The sequence below is a fragment of the Enhydra lutris genome, unplaced genomic scaffold, assembly GCF_002288905.1.
Source record: "Enhydra lutris kenyoni isolate GAN:26980312 unplaced genomic scaffold, ASM228890v2 scaffoldscaffold13, whole genome shotgun sequence".
In the NCBI taxonomy this organism is placed as follows: domain Eukaryota; kingdom Metazoa; phylum Chordata; class Mammalia; order Carnivora; family Mustelidae; genus Enhydra; species Enhydra lutris.
Genome location: NW_019154097.1, coordinates 38,122,376 through 38,148,855, shown reverse-complemented (window position 1 = coordinate 38,148,855; position 26,480 = coordinate 38,122,376). Strand labels below are relative to the sequence as shown.

Sequence of the window (26,480 nt, the reverse complement as noted above, 5' to 3'; positions counted from 1 at the left end):
CCCCCCCCCCCCCCCCCCCCCCCGGTTATCCTGAGCTCCAGGAACAACTACCGGCTGCGGGATTCCTAGGACCGGAGAAGGGGAAACCGATGCTGGGGGACGGGTTCTTTTCTCCCTTCCAAATCCTCCCCCACTGTTAGAAAAGTGGGCTTTGCTCTTGAGCAAGTCTCGGGCATGGACATGGTCACCTGTCTGGGGGGCTCTGCATCAGCCTCACGGTCACACCAGCAGTGGGGGCTGATTCTACTAACCCAAGTCACCCTAAATGTAAGGACAAACTTACTGGCTAATGTAGATGGACCCCCTTCAGGTATGGCTTGATCCAGGGGCTCAAGCCCTGTGGCAGGAGTCTGTTTCTTCCTCCCAGGAGAGGGTGGCCTGCAGCTCCTAATTCACAGTCCGTGGGTGGGGCCCCAGAGCCGGGAGGACTCCTCCTACTGGAGGGAAAGACCCAGCAGGGAGTTTAGTCCAGCCCTTTGCATTCTCTCTAGACCGGAGGTGCTGTGCCCTGATTGGCCCGGTGGGGCTCAGTGGCCCCTTGGCAGGGGCAGAGCCAGTCCCCACCCCCACATCCACCCTGCAGGCAGGTGGGTGCTGGCCCCTGGGCTCCCTGAAACCCAGGGCCACACCTGCTGCTTGCGCAGCCTAACAGCCCCACTCCAAGTTAATTTCCTCGGCCCGGACTCCTGGGGCCTCTTGTTTGTAGTAATGGGAGCTGGCGCTCCCCGTGAGATCTCCTGTTTGGGGCACGTGTGTGGATCCCGGCTGTGGTCCTCAGAGCCTAGAGGTTCCTGCTCTTCCTGATGTGAAGGAGGGAGCCACGGGCACAGCGGGGCCGGCTCTTGCTGGAGGACGTGCCCTGGCTCCGGTGGGAATGCCCTCGGGCTCTGCAGCCCTTCTCTGAGGAGCCCCCGATGGAGGGTCCAGAACTTTCTGGAAGGGATGCACGGATCCCCTCCTCCCTTGGCCTTGGTTCTGACTGTTTTGCCTAGGCATAGGTCTTCTGGGGGAAATGGAAATTGGCTCTTGCTGTGAACAGTGATGGGAGAATCGCATTTTAATCGGGTGACTGTGGTGGCTAAAATGTGCCAGCGGTCTCTGTGGTTCTCGTCCTGGTCAACTGGACGTGCTGACCCCCAGGCTGCAGGGCAGAACCCGCGAGCTGCCAGTGCCTCACTCAGGAAGACCTCCCTCCCTCCGCAGCCGCCCCCTCAGCAGGGGCGTCGGTCCAGCCTGGCGGCTTGCGTCTGGATGGCTTCCCACAGGGGCTGGGAAAGGGTGTCTGGGTCCCTCCAGCACCTGCCCGTGGGGGTGACAGGGCGGAGGAGCCAAGTTGCAAACCTGGGGAGGGGAGGCTGCAGGGGTGCGGTGAGCGAGTGATGGTTCGCTCCTGGCGCGTGGCTGCGGTGGGAGCTGGCCCGGGAGCAGTGTTCTGGGGACCGCACGTGTGCTCTTCTCAGAGCGGCCACCCTGCACCCCCGACCCCCCCCCCCAGTTTCTCAGTTGGTTTGGAGCTGGTTCCCATAGCCCTCAGCCCTGTGCACCCTTCTGGGCCGGCGGCCCGTCCCGCCTGCTGCTCCTGCCCCTGCGGCTAACCCCGCCTTCCCTTTGCCCTTTCAGCTCAGCCGGCAGATCTCCTGAAGGTCCTCGATTTTCACAACTTGCCTGATGGCATAACCAAGACAACAGGCTTCTGTGCCACGCGGAGATCTTCCAAAGGTCCAGATGTCGCTTACAGAGTCACGAAGGATGCCCAGCTCAGTGCACCCACCAAGCAGCTGTACCCTGGTAAGAGACGCGTGTGTGTTCCGGGAGGAGGGACGGAGCCTGTGTTCCAGGTGGGGGGCTGGGGTGGGGACGGGCACGTGTGGGGACAGGTATGGCTGCGCCCGCCCACCTCCAGCCCGGGCGTAGGGCAGGGTGCCTGTGTGGCGGGAGACGCACACTTGGCTTTCCAGGAAGCCCTTCTCCGGGGCCGCTGTGGTCTCGTTCTCATGAAACAGCCCGGGCGGCCTCCCCTTGCCCTTCCAAGCAGGTGTCTCTCCTGCCGCAGACAGGCTGCCGCGACTCCACGTGCTAAAGGGTGACCTCTGGTTCTCCCGTGACGTGGCGAGGGTGAGAGAGACCCAGGGTTGTGGGAAGGGACGCGCGCCGGCGCAGAACGTCATCTGGGGGCAGTGACGCGAAGAGCCAGGATGGGAGCGTCGGGGCCGCAGCCCGAGGGCGCCGGCTTCTTAGAAGCAGCTGCTGGCGTTGGCTGCTGACAGGGGCCGTCCTAGTTGTCCCTGTGGCCGGGCTGTGGACGCTATGGGATAACCACCCCCCACAACACCCCCCCCAGGGTCAGCTAAACCCTCGGGGCTTATCTGGACGTGGGTTAACAGCCCATGATCCATGACCGAGCCCTCTGCCCCCCCTTAAATGAGCTCGTTCTGATTCCGGTCAGAAAGGGGGGGCCAGGCAGGTACGCCCCCCCGCCCCGGGCAGGCGGCCGCTCCGTGGCTGTAATACACTGTCATTAGGGTAGGACTCTGCTTTACTTTTTGGTGACCTGGCTGTGACCCCAACGTTGGGCAGCCCGTGGACAAGTCGTGGTGTCTCTGTGCTCCCGCATCCCCCACGGGGTCCCGAAGACCGTGCTCTTTCAGGGGCTCTGTGCTTGCTTCTGATGCCCCTTGCCCTCAGCCCGGCTTTGACCCACGGGGCCCTCAAGAGTCCGTCCCCAAGAGAGGCTGGGTCGGCCCTTTTCACAAAGGTCACTTCGCGTAGATGAGGTCAGTTGGGGCGCCGGGTCCCCTCCAGGCCCCCCGGGAGCCCACCTCTGCATGCCCAGCTGCCTTGGGCTTCAGACGAGGTCAGTGTCGGGCCCCCTGCTGTCGGGCCGCCGTTCCACATGTCCCCAGAGCTCTACCTCCGTTTCGGGGCTGAGCCTGTCTTCTAGAATCACCCACCGGGTGCTTGCTCTCTTCTCCGCCCCGCATCCCCCTTTTCCCCGCATTCCCCCATCCTAGAGAGACGGAGGGGCACCAGGGAAGGGCCCCAGGGGGTGACTGCCCCAGGCCCTGGTGGCTGTGTGGGGCGTGCACGACGCTGTCCCCGACGCTGTCCCCCTGCCAGGCCTGGGAAGCCAGGCGTCCTGCCCGGGACGGATCTGCTGTCAGTCTGATCCCCGATGCCCCGCTCAGGCTGAGAGTGTGTCCCGTCTTCCGGACACTGCATGGATCCCGGGGAAGGGCGGGTGACGGGAGATGGGTGTGCGTCCCTCACCTGTAAGACAGGTACAGTCTCTCAGCCTGCGTTTTCCCTAAGCTCTTGAATTCGTGACTTGATGAGACAGAGAGTAAATGCTCTGACAGGGTCTTCTGGTCACGATCAGCGTGGGGAGCAGAACAGGACCGGGCAGAGGCAGCATCTCATCAAGGCCAAATGAAGCTGGAGGCGGCCTGGGCTGATTTGAGTAGGAATTTCGGGGGGTGGGGTGGGTTCCCTTCTCCAAATCTCGAAGTGTGGAGTCCGTGAAAGTGGCCACGGGACGTTCATCCAGGCCAGTGTCGTGTGCCTGTGGCCTCGGGTGTGAGGGGACACGTGGCTTCTGTCCCTTCTCTCTTGGACACTGGCTGACCTTTTCCCTGGGAGGCCATCTCCTGGGTCAGGGGGCAGCGTGGCTGCATTTTGGACGCCTGTGTCTGCGGGCCGAGCCGGTGGTCAGGCAGCCCGAGTTGAGTGTGAACGCATTTAAACGAGTCTTAGAGCAAAGGACGTCCGTGTCCGGCTGACTCGTGGCCGTGGTGAGAAGACCTCGGAGTTGCCCAGCTACTCCGAGGACACAGGGCCCCTTCACGGGCTCACGAAGCAGTGCTCTATGGCCAAGGCCGAGCTTTGTGGGGACGTGTTCTTCCCCCAGCCTGTGCCTGTCGCGGGGGAGCCCGTGGCGCCCACCATGCCCATTCACCTATTGGGCGGCTCTGCGCGAACGTCTGCGGTCCCAGGCTCCCTGGGCCAGGGGGTCAGGGTGGCACAGGGAAGGCCCGGCTGTGGGGCCGCCCTCCTTCCCATTCGCTGATGTCTGCACAGGGATGTGTCCTCCCTGATCCCGAGGGACCTTCCTTGTCTCACTTACACCCAGTGGTCCAGGTCCTGCGGTCAGTGGGACCCCATAGTGCGACTCTCGGCATGGGCCTTTCCCGACATTTGGCCCTGGGTGGCCCTGACAGGCTATAAGGACAAGGCAGAGCCCAGAGCTGGGACGCTTTGGGGGGCAAGCCGGAGAGGGTGACCCTGCTTTCCTGGGGGTCGGGGACTCACCACTGTCTGCCTGCGAGGGGACATCAGTAGAAGACAGGCCCAAGACCCTAGAAGAAGCCATCGCGGATTCTCCGTGAATACAGGAGGCCGTGTGTCCCACTGGGCTGCCCTGACTTCCGGGACCCCAGGACACAGCGAGCTTCCCCATGATCCCCAGCCCCTCCTCCATTCTCGTGCCTTGGATTGGGGTCCTCTCTCCAGTTGTCCTCTGTCTGGTAAGCTCGGGGCCATTGAGCCTCCCTTCATGTTCAGGATCTGAAACAGGGCTGGGATGTGACAGTGTCCCCCCACCCCCTTTGGCCTTTGCCCCAGACCTTCCCTCCAGGGGAGCCTAGGGCTCCAGATCAGCTCCCGTCCAGCAGAACGTCCTGTCTGAGAGCTGTTCACTTAGTAGGATTCAGTTTAATAGTGATGCCTTTATTAAGTTCCTGCTGTATACCCAAATGGCCCCAGTGCCCTTGGCCCTCAGCGGAGGGAACAGGAAATGACCTCAGGAAGTAATTGGGCCTCTCCCCTGTGACTCTGAGAAATCTAGTGGGAAGGGTGGGACCCAGACGCTGTCCCCCTAATGGCCCAGACAGCCCGGGTCATGGGCGTGTCCGCGTCCCGCCCACACCACGCCTGGAATAGACCATCTCCGGTGACAATAAAGCTGTTGTATGTCACCAGCAGGGAGATTCATGTCAGGCATAAGTTACCCTCTCAGGCTCTCTGAGCCCAGATCTGCTCGCACGGGGGTGTAAACACTGGGACACAGTGTCCTCACGAGTTGGGGGTCAGGGCCTTGGCTGTCCCCGGGCTGTGCTGTTGTTCCCTGATCTTCTCTGTATTTCAGGCGGAACGACGGCTGTATATGGCACGGAGTCGTCTTGGGCTGGGGATGGGGCAGGTGACCCTTGAGATGTGAGGGAGGGACCGTACCTGTGCCACTCTGGACATGGACAGTGGCTCCAAGCTTGGGTTAAATGACCCCAGGCCCCTTGGTGCTTGTCCACCCCCAGGAACCCAACAGGGCCCCGAGGTCTTGCCCCTGGTCTTGCAGTGGGGGCTTCTCCTGGCCTGCTCAGTGGATGCTGCTCCCCCGGGGTGGGAGGTAGGGCTGAGGTGGTGGCTCTGACTCCCCTCACGTCCCACGTGTGGAGGGACAGCATGGAGCCGAGGGCTCTGTGACCCTGGTGACCTCAGCACACCTCTTCCCAAAGGCTTCCTGTCTGTACAGAAGGGGGGCCTGACTCGGCCTGTCCTGGGACGGATGGCCGTGCTGCCCAGCGTCACCTCGCACTGGGGAAGGGACCTGAGACGTCCCCTTTGGGGAGGGAGACCCTAGCCTGACCCCTGGGGCTGGGGGCCTTGGGCCTCCGTCCCCCCATGGCACCTTAGCTGGGGGTGTGGGGCCCGTGGGGCGGACCTCTCAGCTGCCTTCTGTGTCTGCCTGGGACCTCACGCGAGTCTTTGAGTTGGACTTTGGGGGCCCGTTGGTTTCCCTGATAGAAGCAGCCTTGGCCTCTCTTGCCCTTGGCTCGCCCTGGCAACATCTCCCCACCCTGGGTCCTGCAGAGGTCACGGAAGCCACAGCCAGGCCGTACCCCTCCCCACCCTGGGCCTGGTGCCCTGAAGGTCCCCTTGTCCCCGACATGGCACCCTGCCACTCTGTGCTCCCTTGAGCAGAAGCAGAGGCCCCTGCCCGGCCGCACGGGCATCGTCAGCAGAGGGCGCTCACGGATAGCGTCTCAGGGAGCGGCACTGACCCAAGCCCTGTAGCCCCACAGGCCTCGGGGCCAGCTGCGCGAACTCGTCACACTGGGTCTGACAACAGGGTTGCTCCTCATCCGGGCCCATAAGCCAGGTCAGAGCCCCTCTTCCGCGAGGGTGCCCGTGCCGACGCCTTCTGGCCGCTTCAGCGGAGTGTTTCCTGGTGGCTCCGGGGACCAGCCACGCTCACTCCGTGCCCTGGGCCCGCGGCAGAGCTGCTCCTCCACCGGCGGCATCGATGGGGAGGAGGCGCCGAGAGTTCCTGCCGTGGCCCGGGGAAGGGCGCGTGTCTGTGGGGAGATCTGGGGCGTGTGGAGCCGGCCCGTGCTCCCCTCGGTGGGCTGGCGTGGGCCTGGCCGTTGATGACCTCGTGGTGTTTCTGTCCTGAACCGTAAAGAGCATTCCCTGCCATTAACATACGGGGTTCGTTGTTTTTCTCCCTTTTTAAAATTTGGGTTCAAGTCTTCCCATTTCTTTCTATTTATCTTCTCTTTTGCGTATTAGCCAGGAGATGTGGTCCCTGCCCCTGGCCTCCCTTCCGTCCCCCCCCCACCCACCCCCGTCCCTACCCTCCTCCTGAGGGCACTCAAGGTGACACAATCTGCTAGGTATAGCCTTAGGCACTATGGAGGGTATGAAGATGCATCTGAAACAGCCCCTGCCCAGAGGGAGCTGACATTCTAGGAGGTTCTAGTCAGGATTTATACACAGATGTATTGAGGTATAGGAACTGAGGAGATACATTGAAGGCTCACTGATGGAAAGACCAATGAGGTTTGCATTTGAACTGAGCCTCCAAGAGGGTAGGCTTGGTCATGTGGTGATAGGGAAGGGCTGCAGGAACAGTTTGATCCAGGGACAGGTGTGCAACAGGTGGCCATGCACCACCGTACTCATCAAAAGTTGCAAGGTCCCCAAGCTGGTTTGTCTGTAGAGCTGTGACTGCGTGTAGTTAGGGGCTCCTGACTGCCTTTTGATCTCTGTCTTCTGTTACAGCATCTTCATTTCCTGAGGATTTTTCCATTCTAACCACTGTGAAAGCCAAGAAAGGCAGCCAGGCCTTCCTGGTCTCCATCTACAATGAGCAGGGCATCCAGCAGATCGGCCTGGAGATGGGCCGCTCTCCGGTCTTCCTCTATGAGGACCACACGGGGAAACCAGGGCCGGAGGATTACCCCCTCTTCAGGGGCATCAACCTGTCAGATGGCAAGTAAGTGAGCCCCACGCAGCAACCCAGTCCGACTCCTGCTGGGGGGTCTGCGCAGGCCGCCTAAAGCCTGCTGGCCGGCAAGGGAGCTGTGGCAGGATGCCCTTGGTAAAAAGGAAGGAAGCTGCCCCCGTGCACACAGGTGGGCACCGGGCAGAGAGGACGGGTCTCCGGTTGTCGTCTGCGTCTTCGCGGGGGGTCCTTACATCTCCCTGGGTCTCCCCTTTTCCTTCAGATGCACTAGAATATCTCAAGTGCTATCCTCCTAGTCTCGAAGGGACATTGAAGATGGTGTGGCTATGCCCAACTCCTTCCGGAAAGGATGTGCGACATCCTTTTATTTTTTTATTTAAATTCAATTAATTAACATACAGTGTATGATGAGTTTCAGAGCTAGAGTTCAGGGGTTCATCAGTTGCGACAGACACCCAGCTCTCGTTACGTCATGTGTCGTCCTTAACGCCCATCCCCTGGCCACCCCCTCCTCCCGCCCCGTCCCTCCAGCAGCCCTTAGTTTGTTTTCTGTGATTAAGAGTCTCTTAGGGTTTGTCTCCCTCTCTGAATTCGTCTCGTTTTATTTTTCCCTCCCTTCCGCTAGGCTCCTGTTTTGTTTCTTAAATTCCACACGTGAGTGAAGTCCTATGGTGTCTGTCTTTCTCTGACTTCTTTTGCTCAGTGTAACACCCTCCAGCTCCAGGCACGTCGTCGTAGACGGCAGAGTTCGTCCTTTCTGACGGCGGAGTAGTGTTCCGTTGCGTATATGCGTACCGTGTCTTCTGTAAATGATGCACGATGTCCTTCAGGATGCAGCCACATTAGATGTGAGCGTGAATGATTTAAAAAAAAAAAAAGGACCAGTCTTTGTGGAATTCTCTATCTGGGGCATGCCGAAACCCTGGTAGTGTGAAAGCTCCTCCGTGGCTAACGCACCATGTGCCTGATCTTAGAAGCCCCTCAGGGTGTGCTTCCCGTGTTTCTCACTGACAGCTCCACAGCGATCCCTCCTTCCTGCCACTTCCCAGCAAATCCCGTCTTCCCCAGCAGCCCCCCAGCAGTTTGCTGTGGGGTTCAGGTTCACATGAGGCTGGACCATGGCATCTGCCGGCCCTTGGGCAACCTGGTCTGATGGCAGAGGCTGGGCTCAGAGCTGCCCAGCCCCACCGTGACTGTTGCGGTGCCCCTTGGGTTGGAGACCTGTGACCCAGGCCCCCGTCACCCACCCGGGCTGTTTCTTTGCAGGTGGCACAGGATTGCTCTCAGCATCCACAAGAAAAATGTCACCTTGATCTTGGATTGTAAAAAGAAGACCACCAAACACCTGGCCCGCAGTGACCATCCCATGATAGATGTCAATGGCATCATCGTGTTTGGGACCCGGATCCTGGATGAGGAAGTCTTTGAGGTAAGAGGAGGGGAGGCGGTCCCACGGTCACCTGGGCCCAAAGCCGGCAAGGGGTCACTCCTGCCTACGGCCACCGTGGCTGCTGCTGGCAGCCTGTCAGGAGACAGACGTGGGGACAGCTGGCATTCTGACGTGGCCGTGGTTTCTGTTGGCTGTGGCCTCTGCTGCAATCCCAAGGGCTCTTTGTGGCCTGTGGCATGGAGAGGCTTTGTGGGGACAGCTGTGTCCACCCTTGCCCAAGGGGCCTGGGGACAAGCTTGGGAAGGGCACGGGCTTTGGTGAGTATGGCCTGGGGTTTGTGGATAGACGTGGACTCCTACCATCTGGTATCTGAGGGTTGACCTGGGAAGGGGGCAGCTGCGGCTGGGGGGACCAGAGGCCAGTGCCGGGCCAGGTGCTTGTGCTGCAGGAAGGCACACGCCACCATCCTTCAGAGGTGCTGTCCCTTGGCAGTGCCCGTCTGCTGCCTGGAGCCGGGTTTCCCAGGGAAACGCCTCAGGGACGGGGACGGGGCCCAAGCAGAGTCCTGCATTTCCCTCCTCTGAAGACTGGAGTTCACTATAAGACAGTGTCAGAGAGCCCTGTACTGCAGAAGCAGGTCACCTCTGCTGGGGCCAGCAGTTTCCAGAAGCCCTGGGGGAGCGCTCTGGTGTTCCCTGAGGACTCTCCCATGTCCAGATGCTTAGGCTTTGCCTCCTGAGGAGCCAGGGCCCCAGCCCTGTGGCAGGGCCCTGGGATCTGCATTCTAGAAGGCACTTCAGGTGACCCGTGGCCCCTCTGGCTGGGGTGAGGTGACGCCAGACCTCGATACGCTGGCCGAGCCAGAAGGAGCTGCTTTCCCGGGAGCACCCGACACTAGAACTGCACACCTGTGGGGGAGCCCCGGGAGAGCTCAGGGCCCAAATCCTATGGGGGAAACCTGGCTGGGCCGCCTAGCCCGTCCAAGACCTGGGGTCCTCGTCTGCAGCGTGGGCCAGCGGCCGTGTCGAGCCGGGGGTGCGTGTGTGAGGCCGTGCGGCCCTCCCGGCGCGGCTGGGGCCAGGCCGGCCTTGGATCGAAACGACAGGTTGGGAATGTGCTGGCCTGAGCGGCTGCCAGGCATGGGAGGCCTCGTGGCCGGCGAGGTGTTCGTGTTCCGCCGACAATGTTTTCCCAGACGCAGACTTTCCTGGCGGCCGGACTTGCTCACGTTGGAAAATGTGACCTGACTTTTGCAGCGAAGACCAGTGGCCCAGTGGCCCCCGGAGCGTTCCGTCTGGCCTTTCTCCTCCCAGAGCAGCCACTGAGCTGGGCACGGCGGCCCTCGATGCCCAGCCGGCCTGGCTCTCACGGCGAGGGAGGAAGAGTCTTTGTTTCTTTTGAAACAGAAGTGACTTAAGTCTTGTATTTTCTGCCGGATTTCAAATAACGGCCCTCCCTGTGCCGGGCACTTGGCTTTTCCCCATTCTTCACAACGGGGAAGGGGGGGCGGCACCGTTGAAAACGATTTCTGCAGCAGCTGCATTCTTCCCCCAGAAGGATGTCTTCCCCTCATCAAAAGCCACTTTGTCCCACAGCTCTGCAAGGGCCTGGTGAGCTGGAAGGATTGGGGGTGACTTTGGTGGGGGCGCCCATCCCCACGGGCATACACAGAGTCCCGTGCTGACTGCTGTGTCCAGACAGGGCTTTACTGAACTCTAGAGAGCTTATTGGGGCACTGGGGATTTTCCTGGGGTGCACGGGGCCCCACAGAGGCCCTTTGTCCCAGGTAAAGTGCCATCCAGGGCAAGAGCCTGGCATGGGGCTCATAGCTCCGGGGAACCCTTCCCCCAAGGGGCAGCCCTCGGCCTGGCTGTGCAGGTTGGCAGCCCCCGGTCTCCCAGCCCTGTGTGAGCCGCTGACGGGTCTGTCCTGCTGGACAGGGGATGGGACCGTTGGGTCCCTTCTGAAGCCGCCCCAGGAGGAAGGTGCAGGCAAAGGTCCCACGGACCTTGGGCCTCATCCACTTCCTTTCCAGCTGATAACCGGCAGCCCGTTGCCAAACCCCTCCAAACCCAATGACTTCATCTGGGAAATGGGCGGAGGAGGCCTACACTGTGGATGAATCTGGGTAAAGTGCCCGCCCCAACCCCCCTGCAGGCCCCAGAGAAGCACACTTCCCCAGACCCTTGGCGGTCAGAGCTGAGGCCCTCTGGCCCTTTGTCCATGTTCACCTGCAGGGACATCACTGATGGGCGTGTGTCCAGGGGGCGGCTTGGGCTCACAAGCTGTCCCTCCTCTCCCCTTCTCCAGACTCACCTTGTAAGTTCAGTGCCAGGACGCCTGCCTTCGAGACCAGAGCCTCCAGCTGGGCAGGCAGGGGGCTGGCCCGGAAGGGCTGGCCAAGGGCATGCACCCCTGAGCTGAGGTTAGCCCTCCCGGGACCTGCCCTGGCCTGTGCCTGCACGTGGCCATCCCAGTCCCCAGGGCTTGCGCTGGGAGCCATTGTGCTCGCACCCCGCCCCAGGCAGGGGCCCCTGGCCAGGCCGTCCGTAGTGCTGGGCTGGTGTGAGCTGGAGGGGCTTAGGCTGGCTGGCGGCCACTGCCTCGCTCCTTCCCCTGTGGATCCCTGCCCGCGGGTTCTGAGGCGGAGAGTGCGTTTTGCGGGGTTGCTCTGGGCCGCCGTTGACCGCGGTATCACTGGGAGCTGTGTGTCTCGTGTCCTGCGGCTTCATCCCAGGTCCCGGGTGGTGTGGGGGCCGCGTGGGCTGAGGGCCCACCATGAGGGGGTCAGAGCCATTCTTCAGAAGAGGACGGGTCCTGTGGGCTTCCCCGTGCAGGAGAAAGGCTTGTTTTCCTCCAGGGCTTAGGAACGAGCTTTGTGTTTTTGGAAACACAGACGAGAGTGCCAGGGAAAGCGAATGTGTCTGGCAGGAGTTGAGAAGTGGTTGTTATCCTTCCGTGGTAGAGCTAGGGGGGAAGCCAGCCAGGGCAGTGCTGGCCAGCAGGGCCCGTGACGGTGCCCGCCGAGTGCTCTGCCCTGCCGTCACCCCTCGCCACTCCCGGGACGCTGGCACCAGAGAGGTAGAAGAACCCGGAGAAGGTCGCCTGGAAGACTGTAGGGGAGCCGGGTAGGTCCCCAGACCTGTTGCTGCTGAGAGCCTGACGGTCTGCTCTGGTGTCACGTTGCGTGGCAGGCGCCACACTCCTCGCAGCCCGTGCTTCTTCTGTCCCCTTGACCCATGCCACCGGGACCTCAGAAACTGGGTCACAACCTTCCCCAGCTGGAGCCACTCCAAGGTGGTTCCAGTGATGCCAGGGACTACTTGTTCCCTGGGACCCACACGGGCCCCCAGGACATCAGAGTGCCCTGACCTGTGGGGTCGGTGAAGCCCCAGAACCTTCCAGAAGGAGCCAGCACAGGCTGTTTACAGGCTCACTGGCAGCCGGAGCCGGACTTCTGTGCCCGGGTTGCCAAGCACTGTCCCCAGCGGGGCCTGGAAACACCAGCTGAATGGGGCACCGGCGCCCCTCCCCACCCTTTGCTCCTCAGCGGGGCCTGGAGCCGGCGGGTGTTCCAGATGGAGGGGTCTGGAGGGTGGGGCTTGGCCGGGGTCGGGGAGGGCCTCTGTGTCGGGAGGACCCCCCCTCTGGTGAGTCGGGAACAGAGGGAGGCCCACCCCAGCGGACGGGGAGCCCAGGCGTTCTGGGCTGGGCACCAGACCCACTTCTAAGCTCTCGGGCATCTCGAGGGGCTACAAGACTGAGCGGACTGCACACTGGAGCCCCGGGTGCCAGCGGGAGAAGACGGCAGCACCCCCGAGTGGTGGTCCTCCGGCTGTCCACCCGCCTTCCATTTGGAGAGACAAGGGGTTTACCTCACCCCTGATTCCCGTTTTCCAGAGGCCTGGCTTTTCCACTGACATGTTCTTTCCTGGAATGCAGCTTGCCTGGGGCCAGAGCGGGCCTCTGCTGGGCTCGGCTTTCTGGGCCATCCTCGAGGCGGCCGGGGACCCTCTGGGGAGCGTAGAGCCCTCTCCGTCCACACGCACGGTTGCGGGCATCAGCGTCTCGTAGGCGAGAGAGCTGTGGGCTTGGTGTCGGAGGCCTGGGTCCCCGTCCCCACTTTCACTGCACAGGCTGTGGCCTCTGAGCTCCCAGGCCCCTCCGGGGACCATCCCATCACCCGCCACGGGGGTGCACCAGAGGACCCAGGGCCAGCGGAGCATGTGGGCCGTGACTGGGGAGCTGTGGGACGCTCCCCACAGGGCTTTGTGGCACTGGGCACCATCTGCCGGAGGATCCTTCCCTCTGGGGCTGAGAGGCAGCAGTTCTCTTGGTCTGTTTCCGTCAGTGTCCCGTGGGGGGGTCGTGCTGACCCAGGTTTCTCCGTGGAGACGAACTGCGGGTGTGTTCCGAGGGTGCTTCTCCCGTCCTCTGGAGGTGGCGCATTTGTGGGGCTGGGGCCAAACCTGAGCTCGTGTTCACACGCCGGGGGGATGCACATGGGGAATCGGCTGCGGCTCGAGGCTCTGGGGCTCTGCCCGGAAAGCCCCCGTGCCCCCCGCATCCCCACTGTTGATGCGGGTTCAGAGGCCCATGTGCCCTGCCCCCCACCCCCCTCCCAGCCCGGGGAATTTCTCCTGTTGGTGTGGCTAGTTAGACCCATGGTGGGAACAGGAGGAGCCAGCCTCCGCAGCGGGACCTGGCGAGGAGCGTGTCTAGAAGCCTCCCAGGTTTGCACAGCAGCTGAAGAGGGAGCCCTGTCCTCATGGCACCCTGTCCCTGCTCCAGCCCATGTCCCCTGACTTTAGATGGGGACGTGGAAGCTCCCAGGGCTAAGTCATGGGTCTGAGTCATGGCCCTGAGAGAGCGGGAGGGCATCTCAAACCCAGGTGCTCTGACCTCAGATGGCATGTCCTGGGTGGGGCCCACATGGGCAGATTGTCCCTGAAGAGCCTGGTCCGTTGGCTCCATCCCTTGGCCCACAGGACCTTGCCCCTGCTCAGTGGCTGTCCACGCTGTCCCCAGGGGCACCCCCCTGCCTTGTGCGGCTGTGTGAGGCCCAGCCCCGCGCCCAGCGGGGCAGTTCTCTGGCAGACCCCAAGGGAGGCAGAGGAGTGAGCAAGGTCAGAGCCTCGCTCCCCGGTCTTCGGCTCCGCCCCCTTTCCAGGGGCCTTCCCTATTCCCAGGAAGGGCAGAGACATGGCAGTCCCCACGAGTCTCCACAGTCTGGTCTCTCGGAGGGATAGAAAAGGATTGTCTCCCAGTTTTGGAGGCCAGAAGCGCGACCTGAAGGGGTCAGCAGGGCTGTGCTCCTTCCCGAGGACCTTGGGTGGGGGTCCTTGCTGCCTCCCCCAGCTCCCGGTGGCCCCAGGGTTCCTTGGCTTCAGGCTCTGCTCCCAGCTGCACAAAGCTCTCCTCTTCTTGTCTGTCTGTTCCTTGTCTTTCTCCTGAGGACGCTTCTCACGGGATTTGGGGCCAATCCAGCGCGGTCTCCTTCGAGAACCTGAGCGTCCTTACATCCACGAAGGGCGAATTTCCAGAGAAGGTCCCGTTCCCAAAGTCTGGGAGTAGGACTGGGGGGTGGTATTGAACCTGTTTCCAGACCAGCCCGGAAGGGGGTTCACCTGTTGATTCCTGCGGGGCCTGTGAGGGTAATGAAGCACTCATCGCTGGGCATGGGCTGGTTTCCAGTGGAGGCTTTCCCGGTCTGCTGTTGAGTCCGGCCGGGGAGGCAGGACGGTGAGTTCCTCCCGGCTGGAGGGGATGGTCCCGGGCAACCCCGCGCCTGCCTCCTGGCTTGGATGGGCGACTGCCGGCCAATGAGGATGGTGCACAGGGCTTTTGAGGTACATTTTTGTCTCCAGCTCAGGCCCAGGAAGGGCTGGGCAGTGGGCAAGCCGGGGCTGGGACTTGTGCCCGGTGCAGGCAGCCAGCGGCCCGCGGGTGGGGGGGCCAGTGGCCAGCTGGATGTCGGGCGGGATGCCTGCCTCGCGGAGGCTGGCCGGAGCAGGGGGACAGTGGGTCTCGTGTTGACGCCCACACCCAGGGGCTTTTGTCTGTGCCTCTGTGGTCAGGGTGTTTGGGGTGGGGCCTGAGCTCTGAGGATGTGCCTCTGGAGCCGGCCCGGGTCGCCCTGGTCCTGTTGAGCCAAGCAGCTGGGGCCACCGTCTGTCTCTACCCAGGATGGGGGGTAAGGGGTGGGGGTGGCAGCTAGGAGGGGTCAGAGAGACCCCACAGAGTCAGGCAGGCCCTGCTTCTGCCTACGTGGTGTGGGATCTTGTAGCCCCTGCTCCCTGGCCTGGGAGGGCTTCAGGATTGCTCTGTGGAAACTCTGAGTGTTGAGACCCTGTCCCGGCCCAGGGATGGAGCCCTGATGCAAGGCTGGAAGCCCAGCCTTGTGGAATGACCTGCTGATATGCGGGTCCCCGGGGAGGATTGGTGCCAGCGCTCCAGGGAGGGCATGTCGTCTCGAGGTCACCTGCAGGGCTGCGGCAGGGACGGGCTAGGGCCCATCGTGGATGCGGGGGGAGTTTTTGGCTTTCCTGGAGGGGCCGGACCCTGCGGCCCATGCTTCTGGATGCAGAGCCCTGGGAGCCAGCCGGCAGCGGTGCCCGAGCTTGGGAGCTGCCCCTCTGGGTGACCGGAGGACAGGGGCCCCGCTGTGTGTGTTGGGTGGCTTTTTCTCTGCTGCTGCCCGTTGTCAGGGGGCCTGGGGAGGCTTCAGCCTTGTCCTGGCCTCCCCCTACATTCGCACGGCTTGGGCTAGCCTGGGACTCCGTCTCCTCCTGCGGGAGTTGGGGCAGCCAGGCTTGTGAGTGTCGGGGGAGCACTGGGTGTCCCTCCTCATCCAGCGAGCTGTCCGAGGGCCGCGAATTGTCAGACTCTCAGGACCACGCTGGGGGAGGGGAGGGGCGTGTGCCATGGCGGTTGTGATGACAAGGGTTAGTACCATCATTCCCATCCCTGTGTTGCAGATGAGAGAGTTGGAGGGGGCCATGGAGATCTGCGAGACCAGCCGGCGGGTGGGGGGCCGGGGCTGGCATCCAGCCCTCACCTGCAGAGTGCCGGCCCACGGGCGGTACGGTGGGAGCCCCGAGGGACGTGCTGCGTGGGCCTGCATGGGTGGCAGAGGGGCTCCCCAGGCCCGTTATGGGCCTTCAGCATCCCTGGGCCTCCAAGGGAGGACATCACCTTGGGACAAAGAGACTCCTGTACTGGGGCGTCTGTGTGGGCATTCGACAGGTGCCCCTTTCCTAAGCGCGTGTCCCTGTGTTGGGGGCGTGGGGGGGCCTCTGACGGTTGTGCGAGCGCCTGTCGGAGGGCTTCCTCTGAGCCCGTGGAAGGGCGAGCGCAGACTCACTTTCCCACCGTGCTACTCCGGATCTGTACGGAAGCTCCCGGCGCCCGGAAGGACAGGCCTCGCGAGGTCTGCACGGTGCGGCCTTGCCGTCCAGGGGGCCGGGCAGCAGGCCGCGCTGGGAGGCTTGTTCGGACAGTGGCTGTGCCTCCTAACGTCTTCCTTCTGTTCTGTTTGGAAAAGCAGATGCTGGTAACACCCCTCCCAGCACTAAGGAGGGACCTCCAGCCCTAACGGCTGACAGCCTCCTGATAATTCCCCGACGATTCTGCACAGCAGCCCGGGATGGGCGTGTTTTGTTGGCTCCTCAGTGCTCATGGGCTACCTGGAGCCCAGAGAGGCAAAGCCACCTGCCCAAGGTTGCACAGCAGGAAAGTGTAGGGCCAGAGGGTCTGGACGTCCTGGATCAGAAGGACATTCCAGTTCTCAGGTGGAGGGTGAGGGGCATTGGGCCTCTGACATCAGACTTCCGTCCTCCCTTGAGATGACTTGCCCTCCAGCCCGACAGACCGCTGCGTGCTAACTTGCCTCTTGTTGGTGACCCTCCAACCGGCCCCTGGGCCCCAAGGCCTGTGAGTGCCCCTCAGAGTGACCCTTCTCCTCCCTGCCCCAGGCCCTGGTGCTGTTCACTTCAACCTGGAGCCACTGCTCTCTGGTCACGCTGGAACTTCCAGGCCTCTCCAGGTGGCCTCTGTCCAGCTGAGGCCAGTCCAACAGTCTGTGCCCACAAGCACGCCCCGGAGAAGGGTCTGGCGGGTCTCAGGGACACTGGGAGAACTCGTGGCCCTCCCGGGGGCATACAGTTCCTGGAGGACGGGGTTTCCTCTGGGTGCACACGGCCCTCTCCAGAGCTGGGCCTTACTCGCCTACAGCTCGTGCTTCTGAGGGGCTGTGTTGGAAGCTGCTTCTCAGGAGTTGGGGAGCACAGATTATCCCCGCGAGTGAGTCACGCCAACCCAGCCTGTCTCTGCCAGGCCTAGTCGTGGTGTTCGCAGCCGGGATAGCCCAGCTTTGGGGTGTAGCCCAGGACTCTGGCTGGAGTCGCAGCACGTGGCTCTTGGTCACGTTGCCTGCCCCGCACGGCGGCCTGTAGTGAGGGTGGGTCACGGAGCAGGTGGGGGGCTGCGGGTAGAGGCGCACGGAGCAGCCTGGCCTCCAAACTGACCCCTGATGCCCCCCGCCCCCCCATCCCCCACGGCTGTGTTAGATGACTCCAGCCAAGCCCGACTGTCACAGGTGATGCCCAGCTACTCTCTTGATGGACTGATACGGCTCAGAAAGGTCTTCCAGGCTGGGACCAGGCCCTGGAGCCAAGGAGATGAGAACTGGTGGGACGACAGTGGGTTTCCGTACCTGGTTCCAAACAACCAGTTGTGCCAGTGTAGACCCGGGGGATGTGGGGGGCAGCGTTTCCTACGGAGAAGGCGGAGGGGTCGGTGTGTGCTGAGCCCGTCAGCGACTGCAGTGTGATGCGGGGCTACAGTAATGTGTGTGGGACCGAGGGCGAGGTGATCGCGGGTGTGGACCGTGTCCTGAGGAGGCTGAGCTGAAGACCTGGGTCTGAGCCTGGGACGCGCAAGGCGGGGTGGAGTGGGAGCTGGTGCCCGGGGCTGGAGAGTCTCCTCCAGGGGGATGGGGATGGCATGGTGGCCGAGGGAGGACCCCGGAGAGGCCGGGTACGGATGTGAACCTGTGGCACCCACCTCCTCCAGCGGGGCCCAGCTCTGGGGCCCAGCCACCCCAGCAGGCCTCCCTTGAACCCTGGCGGCTGGTCACTCGGCCACTGGGGCCACCTCCTGGGAAAGCGTTAAAGCTTGAGACTTATGGTCAGAAACATGATTTCTTCATCTTTGTGTCCATGAGTCTCACGATAGGGCTGCTGGAGATGCCGGCCGCGTGAGCCAGGCAGGGGCTCATCAGCCCTTCCCGCAAGAGACGCTGGGGGCCTTTGTCTGGGGTCCACGCTGGCGGCCTGCTGGTCATGGTGGCGGTAATGGAGCTGGTGCGGGTGGTGCTGGTGTGGGTGGTGATACTAGTGCTGGTGGTGGTAGTAGTGCCGGTGGTGGTAGTAATACTGGTTGGTAGTAATGCTGGTGGTGTAGGTAGTGATGCTGGGGGAGGTGCCGGTGGTTCCGGCAGTTGCTCATCTGCCCGGGTCCCCCGGGTGCCAGGCCCACAGCGTACACCCCCCGTCACACTCCGTCCTCAGGACGCTCCGCCAGGCAGGGCTTGTTGTCTTTCACCAACGACAGTGGTGGCCCGGGGGGACGCAGCACGCGCACGGACCCACAGCGGGCGAGGGGAGGACCCAGCCCCTGGCCGCCATGGTTGGTGCCCCGCGGCTCCGTGCAGTGATTCCCAGGGTCCTTACTCCTTCTTCCAAACAGCTTGTCACAGAGCACATGTCCCACAGAGCACAGAGATCCCCCGCAGTCAGCCCCGTGTCCACAGGCTCTCCGCTCTGAGTCGAGGGGGAGAAGGACGGGGCCACTTCACTCGTGTGCTGCCCACGTGGCAAATGTGGCCCTCGTGGTGGGACTGGCGGCTGAGCGTCCGGAGCGAAGGGTACCACACCGCTGGCGGGAAAGTGGGGGAGACCCGGGCCCTTCAGTGTCTTGGGGCTCTGGACGAGGGGCGCCCAATAGCCAGGCCCTGGTCACTGGCTCTGCTGTCCTGTCCCTCAGTCCGGGGACAAGGTGTCCCCTCTCCGACTTCGCCAAGCTCACCCTTAGTCACGGCGGCCAGTGTCAGGTCTGGTGCGGCTGGGACGTGACGCCCCCCCCCCCCCCCCGGCCACCATGCCCCTGTCATGGAGACGCGTGTGTGAGCAGACACGCCCCTCGACACCCTGGGGTAGGCTCTGGCTGGTGGCACAGGTGATCATTGTAGGAGAACCGGAGGTGGTCACGTGGTGGGGAAGGTCACAGACTGGGACGTGAGGCCGGGTGGCACCTGGGCCCAGCAGAGTGGTCTCCTGCCACGTGGAAGTACGTCTTTGACACTTGCCCAGAGAGTGTTCAACTCGCTCAGACTACATGGGTCCCCCGAAAACCGGGGAAACAGTTATTTCCTCTGCCGTGGGGCCTCTCTTCTCTATCACGTGCACGTCATGGGTGAACAAGGCCACACACAACTTTAGACGTCACTTGTGTGGGTCCCAAGAGTGTGAACAATGGAATATGTGTGACGACTGTACTTGTGACGTCTCCAGAGCACCAAGGACGAGGGCACCCCAGTGTTCCCTGGCCACTGTGCGTGGGACACGGTGGCCAGAGCCCACCAGGCGTCCTGGGGAAGAACGCTTGGACGGCTGGACGGCAGTGGTCCGTCGCCGCATGCGTCCCTGGGGCTCCATGTGTACATTGCCGCTCTGAGTCACTTGCTGGGCCCAGGCGGTCCTGCCCCGCCCCTGGTCACAGAGGCTGGGGGTCCCACTCTCCCAGCAGCCCCCCGAGTCTGATGCTGTGTCCCCTCAGTTGAGGAACTGTGGCTCGCTGCCTCTGGGGTTGGGATGGCAACTTGGTGTGCTGGTTTCCCCGCTGCCCTCCTCCCCTGTCCCGTGAGAGCCGGGCTGGGGCCCTGGGCCTCTCCACGCTGCAGGTGGCCACGCGCCGGGCCGCGGGCTCCCAGACTTGCGCAGGCACCGCTGGTTTGTGAGCAGAGCCTGCTGGCGGCTGGAGCGGAAAGTTTCTCGATTCAGCTGCAGGGATGGCGCGATTGCCGACCATGTAGGCTGCCAGCGTGATCAAGAAGTGTCTCCCTTCTCGAATGGCCTGCGTGGCCCCGTCTCAGAGCATGAAGTGCTCTGAGGCCAGATGGCAGAACCCACAGGGAAAGCCGACTGTGTGGTGGGGGTCCCCATGGGGCCCGTGTGGGTTGGATGAGGGGGGCCGTGGTGTGGGGGCCGTGGAGGCAGGGCTGCTCCCTGGGGGCCCGGGAGTTCTGTTGAGAGGAGGGAGGCTGAATTCAGGGCCATGGGAGGGGAGCACGGACAGCTGCAGGGGTGCTGCAGGTAGGGAGGTGCCCTTGTTGGGGCAGACTCTGGCTTCCGGCTCTTCGGCCCCCAAGGCTGCCGCGCCTCCCAGCAGAAACTTTGCAATATTCTCAGCCCGTAGCAGAAATGCAGGCTGGATGAAAGCTCATTATTGGAAGAACAGAACCGACTCCCTCAGCAAAATGCTTCTGGCTCAGTGAGGGCCCAGGCTCCCCCGTGCCCCGCTGCGTCCCAGGGCCCGATGCCAGCCTGTCCTTGGCAGGGGAAGGGCGCCCACTGTTGCCTGGGGTGTCGAGGCTGCACCGCGGAGCAGAGTGGCCTTCGTGACTGCCAGGCACCGCAGCAGAAGCTTCTGGGAGCTGGGTGGAGCTTTGCTGACCTGGCACGTGGCGGACATAAGTGTGTAGGGGCAGGAAACGGCAGTCGGCCTCAGAACGAGGGACGGGGTGAAAACAGCGGGTGCGGGCTGCTCTGGCAGGGGGTCCGGGCCACCACTGGGCCAGCTGCGGGCCTGGGGCCCAGATGTGGACTCAGGTGCCGCCTGCACCCCCAAGGGCCTGTGCCCACGCAGAGGGCAGCCGGGGTGAGGCCATGGTTGTTGTCCACGCAGACGTTCTACTTGAACTCCACGGGGGCCAGGCTGCTCTTGGGAGGAGCCGCAGGACAGTGACTCTGGAGCCCCCACCCTGTGCCCCTGCGCGAGGCCCCGCCTCTCTGAGCCTCAGTGTGTGCATCCGCAAAATGGGGATAAGAGAGAAGACACAGGGTGACCCCCACCCCGTTGTGAGCACAGAGGAGCCGCGACAAGGCACATGGGGGCCGTGCAGGTGGAGGGGCTGTCGTGGGGAGGGGGCTGGGTCGTCTCCACAGCCCCGGGACCAGGTGGCTGTTGCTGAGACGTGCAGGCCCCTTGGTAGGACGGCTGCCCCTGTGGGGGGAGCAGGATTCCCACTGTCAGGCCCCTGAGTCCGGGGCGGGTGCCCTGTGCTCCCGGAGGGAGGCTGGAGGGCACCTGGGGGAGCTGCCTGCCCGCTGGGCCCGTGGATGGAGCGGTCGGGTGGGAATCGGTCTGGGGCTCACCTGCCACCCAGGGCGTTGACGATGGGGCAAATCTGACAAGGCTCCGTGGAGGGAGAGGGCATCTCCTGGTCCGGGGGAGAGCCACAGCCATGCCTGCCAGACGGTCAGGGTGGAGGAGGCAGTCGGCCCAGGTGGCCTGGGGGTGGGGCAGGGGGAACAGTGTGAGACGGCCATGAGCAGGGGAACCGCTCAGGCCCGGAAGCCAGAGTCTGCAGGGGGAGATGGTGGCAGGGGAGTCCTCCGTCGATTCTGGCCACTGTTGCTGGAGAGGTGGCGGTAGCTCAAGTGTGGGACAGCGGTGGGATGACACAGGGGTGCGGAGTGCGGGGTGGGTCCTTCTTGGTTCTGGAAGGTTCCTGGCCCTCGCTGCCTCAGTTTTCTCCTCTGTGAATGGGGGCAGTAGGGAGGTTCAGGGGAGATGTGGTACACTGGGGACCCACCACTGCATTCCCTAGACTAGAGAACTCCTGGCCTTGGACCTTGGAGCCCAGCTGCACTGAAGCCCAGGGACTCTCGGGGGACCCTCCCCGCCGTGGACCTCACACAACTATCTGAAGTGAGACCATTTTACTACGTTGCAGGTTTTGACCTGTGTGACACAAGTCCGCAAACGCTTTCTTAACTACCATCTTGTGTGACATGCTGGTGTGTAAACCCTGCTGGGGACCCCCAGCCTCCTCCACGGGACCCCATTTGAGAAGCCACAGCAGGGCTGAGAGCCCAGGTCCCTGCGTCCCGAGGGAGCCTGAGGGGCAGGGAGGCCATGGGAGCAGGACGCACGGAGCTCCCACGAGCGCCCACCAAGGGAAGGCACCGCGTGAGACGGGGTCCGGCGCCTCCAGGGTGGGGAGCGGCCCTTGATTCTAGTTGAGTAACCATTTGGGTTATTGATGAGCACCTGGAATCATCGAAACGTGAACCCCTAGGCTTCAGGGGGGCCCTGCAGCCAGGCAGGTGGCGTTTTCCCGGCTCGCCCGCACCGGGGCCCGCGGGAGTGCGACCGTGCCGGGCAGCGCGCTGGGCCAGGCTGTGAGCCCCGGGCTCCCGCGCACTCGGCCTCTCTTGGGCGCTCCCGCCCCAGGCCTGGTGTCCGCCGCCGCCCTCTGTCGCCCCACGACTCCTGACTGAAGTTCAAGCCGCCTCGTGGCCAGAGGGCGTAATGTCCCTTCACTTTCTCACAAGGGGCCCCAAGGACAGAGGCTCTCTTTGTTTCTGTTCACCATGGGTCAGCCGGCCTAGAAGGTCACGTGAAGGTCATCACTGCCCTGCAAGGTCACACGTGTGCCCGCGCCCATGCGCACACGCACACACCCAGAGAACTCCAGAGGCTACAAGTGGGTCGTGAGTCTCCGAGTTTGGGGGTTGCTAGGCTGCCTTCAGGGCAGGGGGCTCCCGACTCGTCCAAGGTCAAGGCCAGGCTGGTTGAGGGCTCCTAGTCAGAGTCTCCCCGGACCCTAGAGGACAGCTGGGTCACAAATATCCTGGGCTGCCCTCACTGCTCCTAGAGAGGCAGGGGACCCGCCAGCCGCTCTGACCTTGGCCAGCGTCACCACGCTGGCGTTCGGCTCCCGAAGACCAGGCTGGGTCCCCAGAAGCTGCAGGCCTAGCGGCCTCGCTGGGTGCGCTGCTTGTGCTCGTGGGTGGGCCTCCCATCCTGGCCCCCGGTTCCCGCCTTCTGCCTCGTCCCCCCCAGAACACAGACACACCACCCAGGGCTGTCCTGCTGGCCCTGCCCCCTGGGCCCCGAGGGGCTGGAGTGTGGGCAGCAGGGGCCTTTGTGCCGGGCCCCCAGCATCTCCCACCGGCGGCTACGGAGAACAGCTCTGCTGGGAAAGGGGGGTCACCGAGTGACTCTCGGGGTCTGTGGCTTGGAGCTTGTTTTGCCCCAGGAAGCATCACGGAAATGCTCTCAGAACAGTCACAACACCGTGAGCATCTGTGGGACATGTGAGATCCAGCGTGAGCCAGATCAGGGCCAGCCATGGGCGGGCCGTCTCCAAGGCACGGGTAGCGGTTGCCGTAGCCCCAGGTTGACAAAGATTCTCAGGTTGTTTCTGGTCCCAACTAGGGAAAGGTCCGTGGGGGACAGCTTCTCTGCAAGGAGCACGAGTGTATTCGACATGCCAACCTGCGCACACAACTCCTGTGTGTGCAGGGAAGAGGTGGGATGGGGGCGGCAGGAGCCCTGGACGACGGCTTCCAAGAGGCTCGAACCTACGCCTGTTTCCCCTTCTCACAGAGGCGCGGGGGGTGGACAGATCCCTGTCCCTTGAGACATGCACCCTCAGAACAAAGGGGCACATGTTCTTTGTTGTGGGACCCCCTCAGGGGTTTGTGGGGAAAGGATTTGCTACAAGCCTAGGAGTCTGCGGAGGAAGGTGGGCCTTGGGAATGAAGGGGGCTTTGTGCTTGCAGGGCCCAGAGGTGACCTGCTGCTGACCACATGGTCCCTCTGCAGCCATGTGGGGAATGGGCGAGGCAGGCAGGGGAGCAGGGCTGGCGGGGAGGGTCAGGTCAACGCCGACCGTGCTCTCGGATTCCAGAGCTCCGGTGAGTCGGCGGGAAGCGCTCGGCCCCGGGCCTCTTCCTGCCGTTTACGCCGTAGCCTTTGGCCTTGTTCTTTGCCTGGGGCTGGGGACAGCCTAGGCTACCGTGTGGGGCCTGTGAAGCCTGGTGCTGGGTGGGGCGCTCTGGGGTACAGGGACACAGGTGTGCCACACGTGGCCATGGCCTGAGGACTTGGGCTTCCTGGGGAGGCAGGCCCTTTACCAGACACCTGTAGTCCCCTGTGCCGGTGGCTTGATGGAGGGGAGCGCTGGGTGCCGGCTGCCACGACCCCCAAAGGCCCCCGAGCCTCCTCTCCCTTCCGGAGACTGTGTCTGGGGAACGCACACTCAGATGTCAAGTTGCCAGCAGAAAGGAGAAGGACATATTTTATTTGAATTGGATAAAATCTGAACTGGAAGTCGTGTTGCTTAATAAAACTCTGTGGTTTGATTCACTGGTCCTGTCACATGTCGGCGGGAGAGTTTACAACACGGGCCAGGAGCCTCTGACACCCAGAGGGAGAGACAGCAAGGCGGAGAGGGACAGGGAGGAGGGAGCAAGGACGGGAAAGGGAGAGACGGAGGGAGGGAGGGAGGAAGGCAGCGGCTCTGCCGGTCAAAGGGCTTGGGGAGGGGCCAGGAGTGTCTTCCAGGGACTCCCTTCAGAGCCATCTGTGTGGAGACGGGTCTGCTTGGGGCAAGTTCTGAGCTCCTCGCCCACCTTCAGGGTCTTCAAACCCAAGTTGGGGGCCATATAATTCAGACCCATGTCTCAGGGCCCAGGCAGGATGCGCTTTTTCTGGACTCTAAGACTGTCACCCAGTTCTGCCACTGCGTCACCCCACCTCACCCCATCTCTGGGCCGGTTACCCTACAGAAGCTTTGGCAGGCCAGGGAAGGGCAATGGATCCTGTCCCTCAGAGCCGTGCATGGGGCTGGCACTTAGCGTCCCAGACCCTGAGAGGCCATCTGGGGAGCCACGCCCAGGAACTTTGAGAGACACATCCTCTCAGCCTTCCATGTGTAGCCTAGTCTGTGTCCGGCTCAGGGAAGGGGCTCACACACCTTTACCAAACGGAGGGGATGGAGGACATGGCTTCCTTGCTTGCGCCTGTGGTTCTGACATGTGCAGAATGAGCACCACCTCTTTTCAGTCAAGCTCACGGCTACCATATTATCTTGCTTCACTCATAGCTTTGTCTTCAGGAGCAGAATGGGCCTTTTGTTGGGCCACAGGAGAGTGGGCGTGCAGGAGTAGGGGTAGCCTCAGGTGTCTGGACAGAAAGGAATAGTGGGAGTCAAGGGGCATCAGTGACAACCGCATGAATACATGGGTATGGGTATGCATGTGATCTCACCCATGGGGCACAATGCAAGTGCAAAGTGTTAGGAAGAGTGTGGACACTGCCAGGCAGTGGTTCTGGGCCACGGCTACATTTCTGTGTGTAATACAGGGACTGGCACTTAGTACGTGCTCAATGATTGCTACTGGACGAATAGAAGGATGGATGATAGATGGTAGATAGATGGTGAATGGATGATGGTTGGTGGATAGTTGATGGATGGTTGGGTGGATGGATGGATGATGGATGGATGGATGGATGGTGGATAATGGATGGATGGTGGATGGTTGATGGATGGATGGGTGGATGGATGGATGATGGGTGGATGGATGGATGGTGAATGGATGATGGATGGATGGGTGGATAGATGGATGAGTGGTGAATGGGTGGTGGATGGATGGTGGGTAGATAGATGTACACATGGCAGGATGGGCTCTGGGCCAAGGAGCTCAACACTGGGCATGGCCCACAATTATCCTTTCTTGAGCACCATCTCTAGTGACATAGTTTCAACATTGGGCATGTTCCTCCATGTTCCTTTCCCTTCTCGAGCACAGCATGTCACATAGTGATGGATACCGTGCAGGCTGTGTTAAGCTGGCTCCATCTCACCTGTTGTGTGACCATGAATGTTGTGTGACCCTGAGGTGACTTCAGGGCTCCAGTTTTCTCAGCTTCAGATGGGAATTAATGGCACAAATGAAGTGACAGCATGCGGTTTCTTTGTCCAATACCTGATTTATAGTAAACACTATCTAAGCATTAATCATTAATAAAATCATTATTATATTGTCTAGTTTATAGCCATCTGATTGGAGATGGCTGTTTGGATGAATGTTTGGTAACATTCATCAGACCCATGGTTTTTGTTCTCTTTTGTTTGTCTGCTGTTGACATATCTTGAGGAAGACAATATGAAATAGAATTGTCGCACATTTTCCCCATCTGACATAGTGGGAATGTTGGCTGCCATGGCAGTGTACCAGAATATTCTGTGGTTGGTAGTGTGGGCTCATCCAGGTGGTCCATAGCCTGTGTCCTTTCGTGGTTGAATATTCCGATGTATGGATAGACCACGATTTGTTTATCTGTTCATGCACTGATGGACATTTGGGCTGTTCCCACCGCTTGGCTCTTGTGTATAATGTTGCTGTGAGCATGGGTGTCTGTGGACATATTTGATACCTAGTGCAGTTCTTTCTTGAGTGAATTATTTACGTCTCTTAATTCATAGGATTGGAATTTCTGGGTCATATGGTATTTTCCTCTTTAAAAATAAATCCTGCCTCACCCCGTGGTTGGGGGTGACAGGGAACGTGGTAGCACACCTGCAAGCTCTCACAGTTTAGGGTGTAGTGTACAGCTTGCCTTTATCAACCACAGTTTGCAAAAATCTCTGAGCACTTGGCTGGCACCTGGCAGGTGCCCAACAAGTGTCTGATGAATAGATGGGTAGGTGGGTGGGTGGATGGATGGATGGTTGTGTGGGTGGGTAGGTAGGTAGGTGGATGGATGGGTGGGTAGGTGGGT

General features: G+C 62.0%; 1 protein-coding gene across 4 annotated transcripts in view; it reads left to right on the top strand.

Annotated features, from left to right (window-relative positions):
* LOC111145660 (collagen type V alpha 1 chain) overlaps positions 1-26,480 on the top strand; it is a 142,383-nt gene that overhangs the window by 37,325 nt on the left and 78,578 nt on the right. For all 4 annotated transcript variants that reach the window (XM_022500738.1, XM_022500735.1, XM_022500734.1 and 1 more), the window contains exons 2-4: positions 1,621-1,788; positions 7,054-7,267; positions 8,504-8,666. In XM_022500738.1, coding sequence (XP_022356446.1) covers positions 1,621-1,788; positions 7,054-7,267; positions 8,504-8,666 — 545 coding nt within the window. The remainder of the gene's footprint in view (positions 1-1,620; positions 1,789-7,053; positions 7,268-8,503; positions 8,667-26,480) is intronic.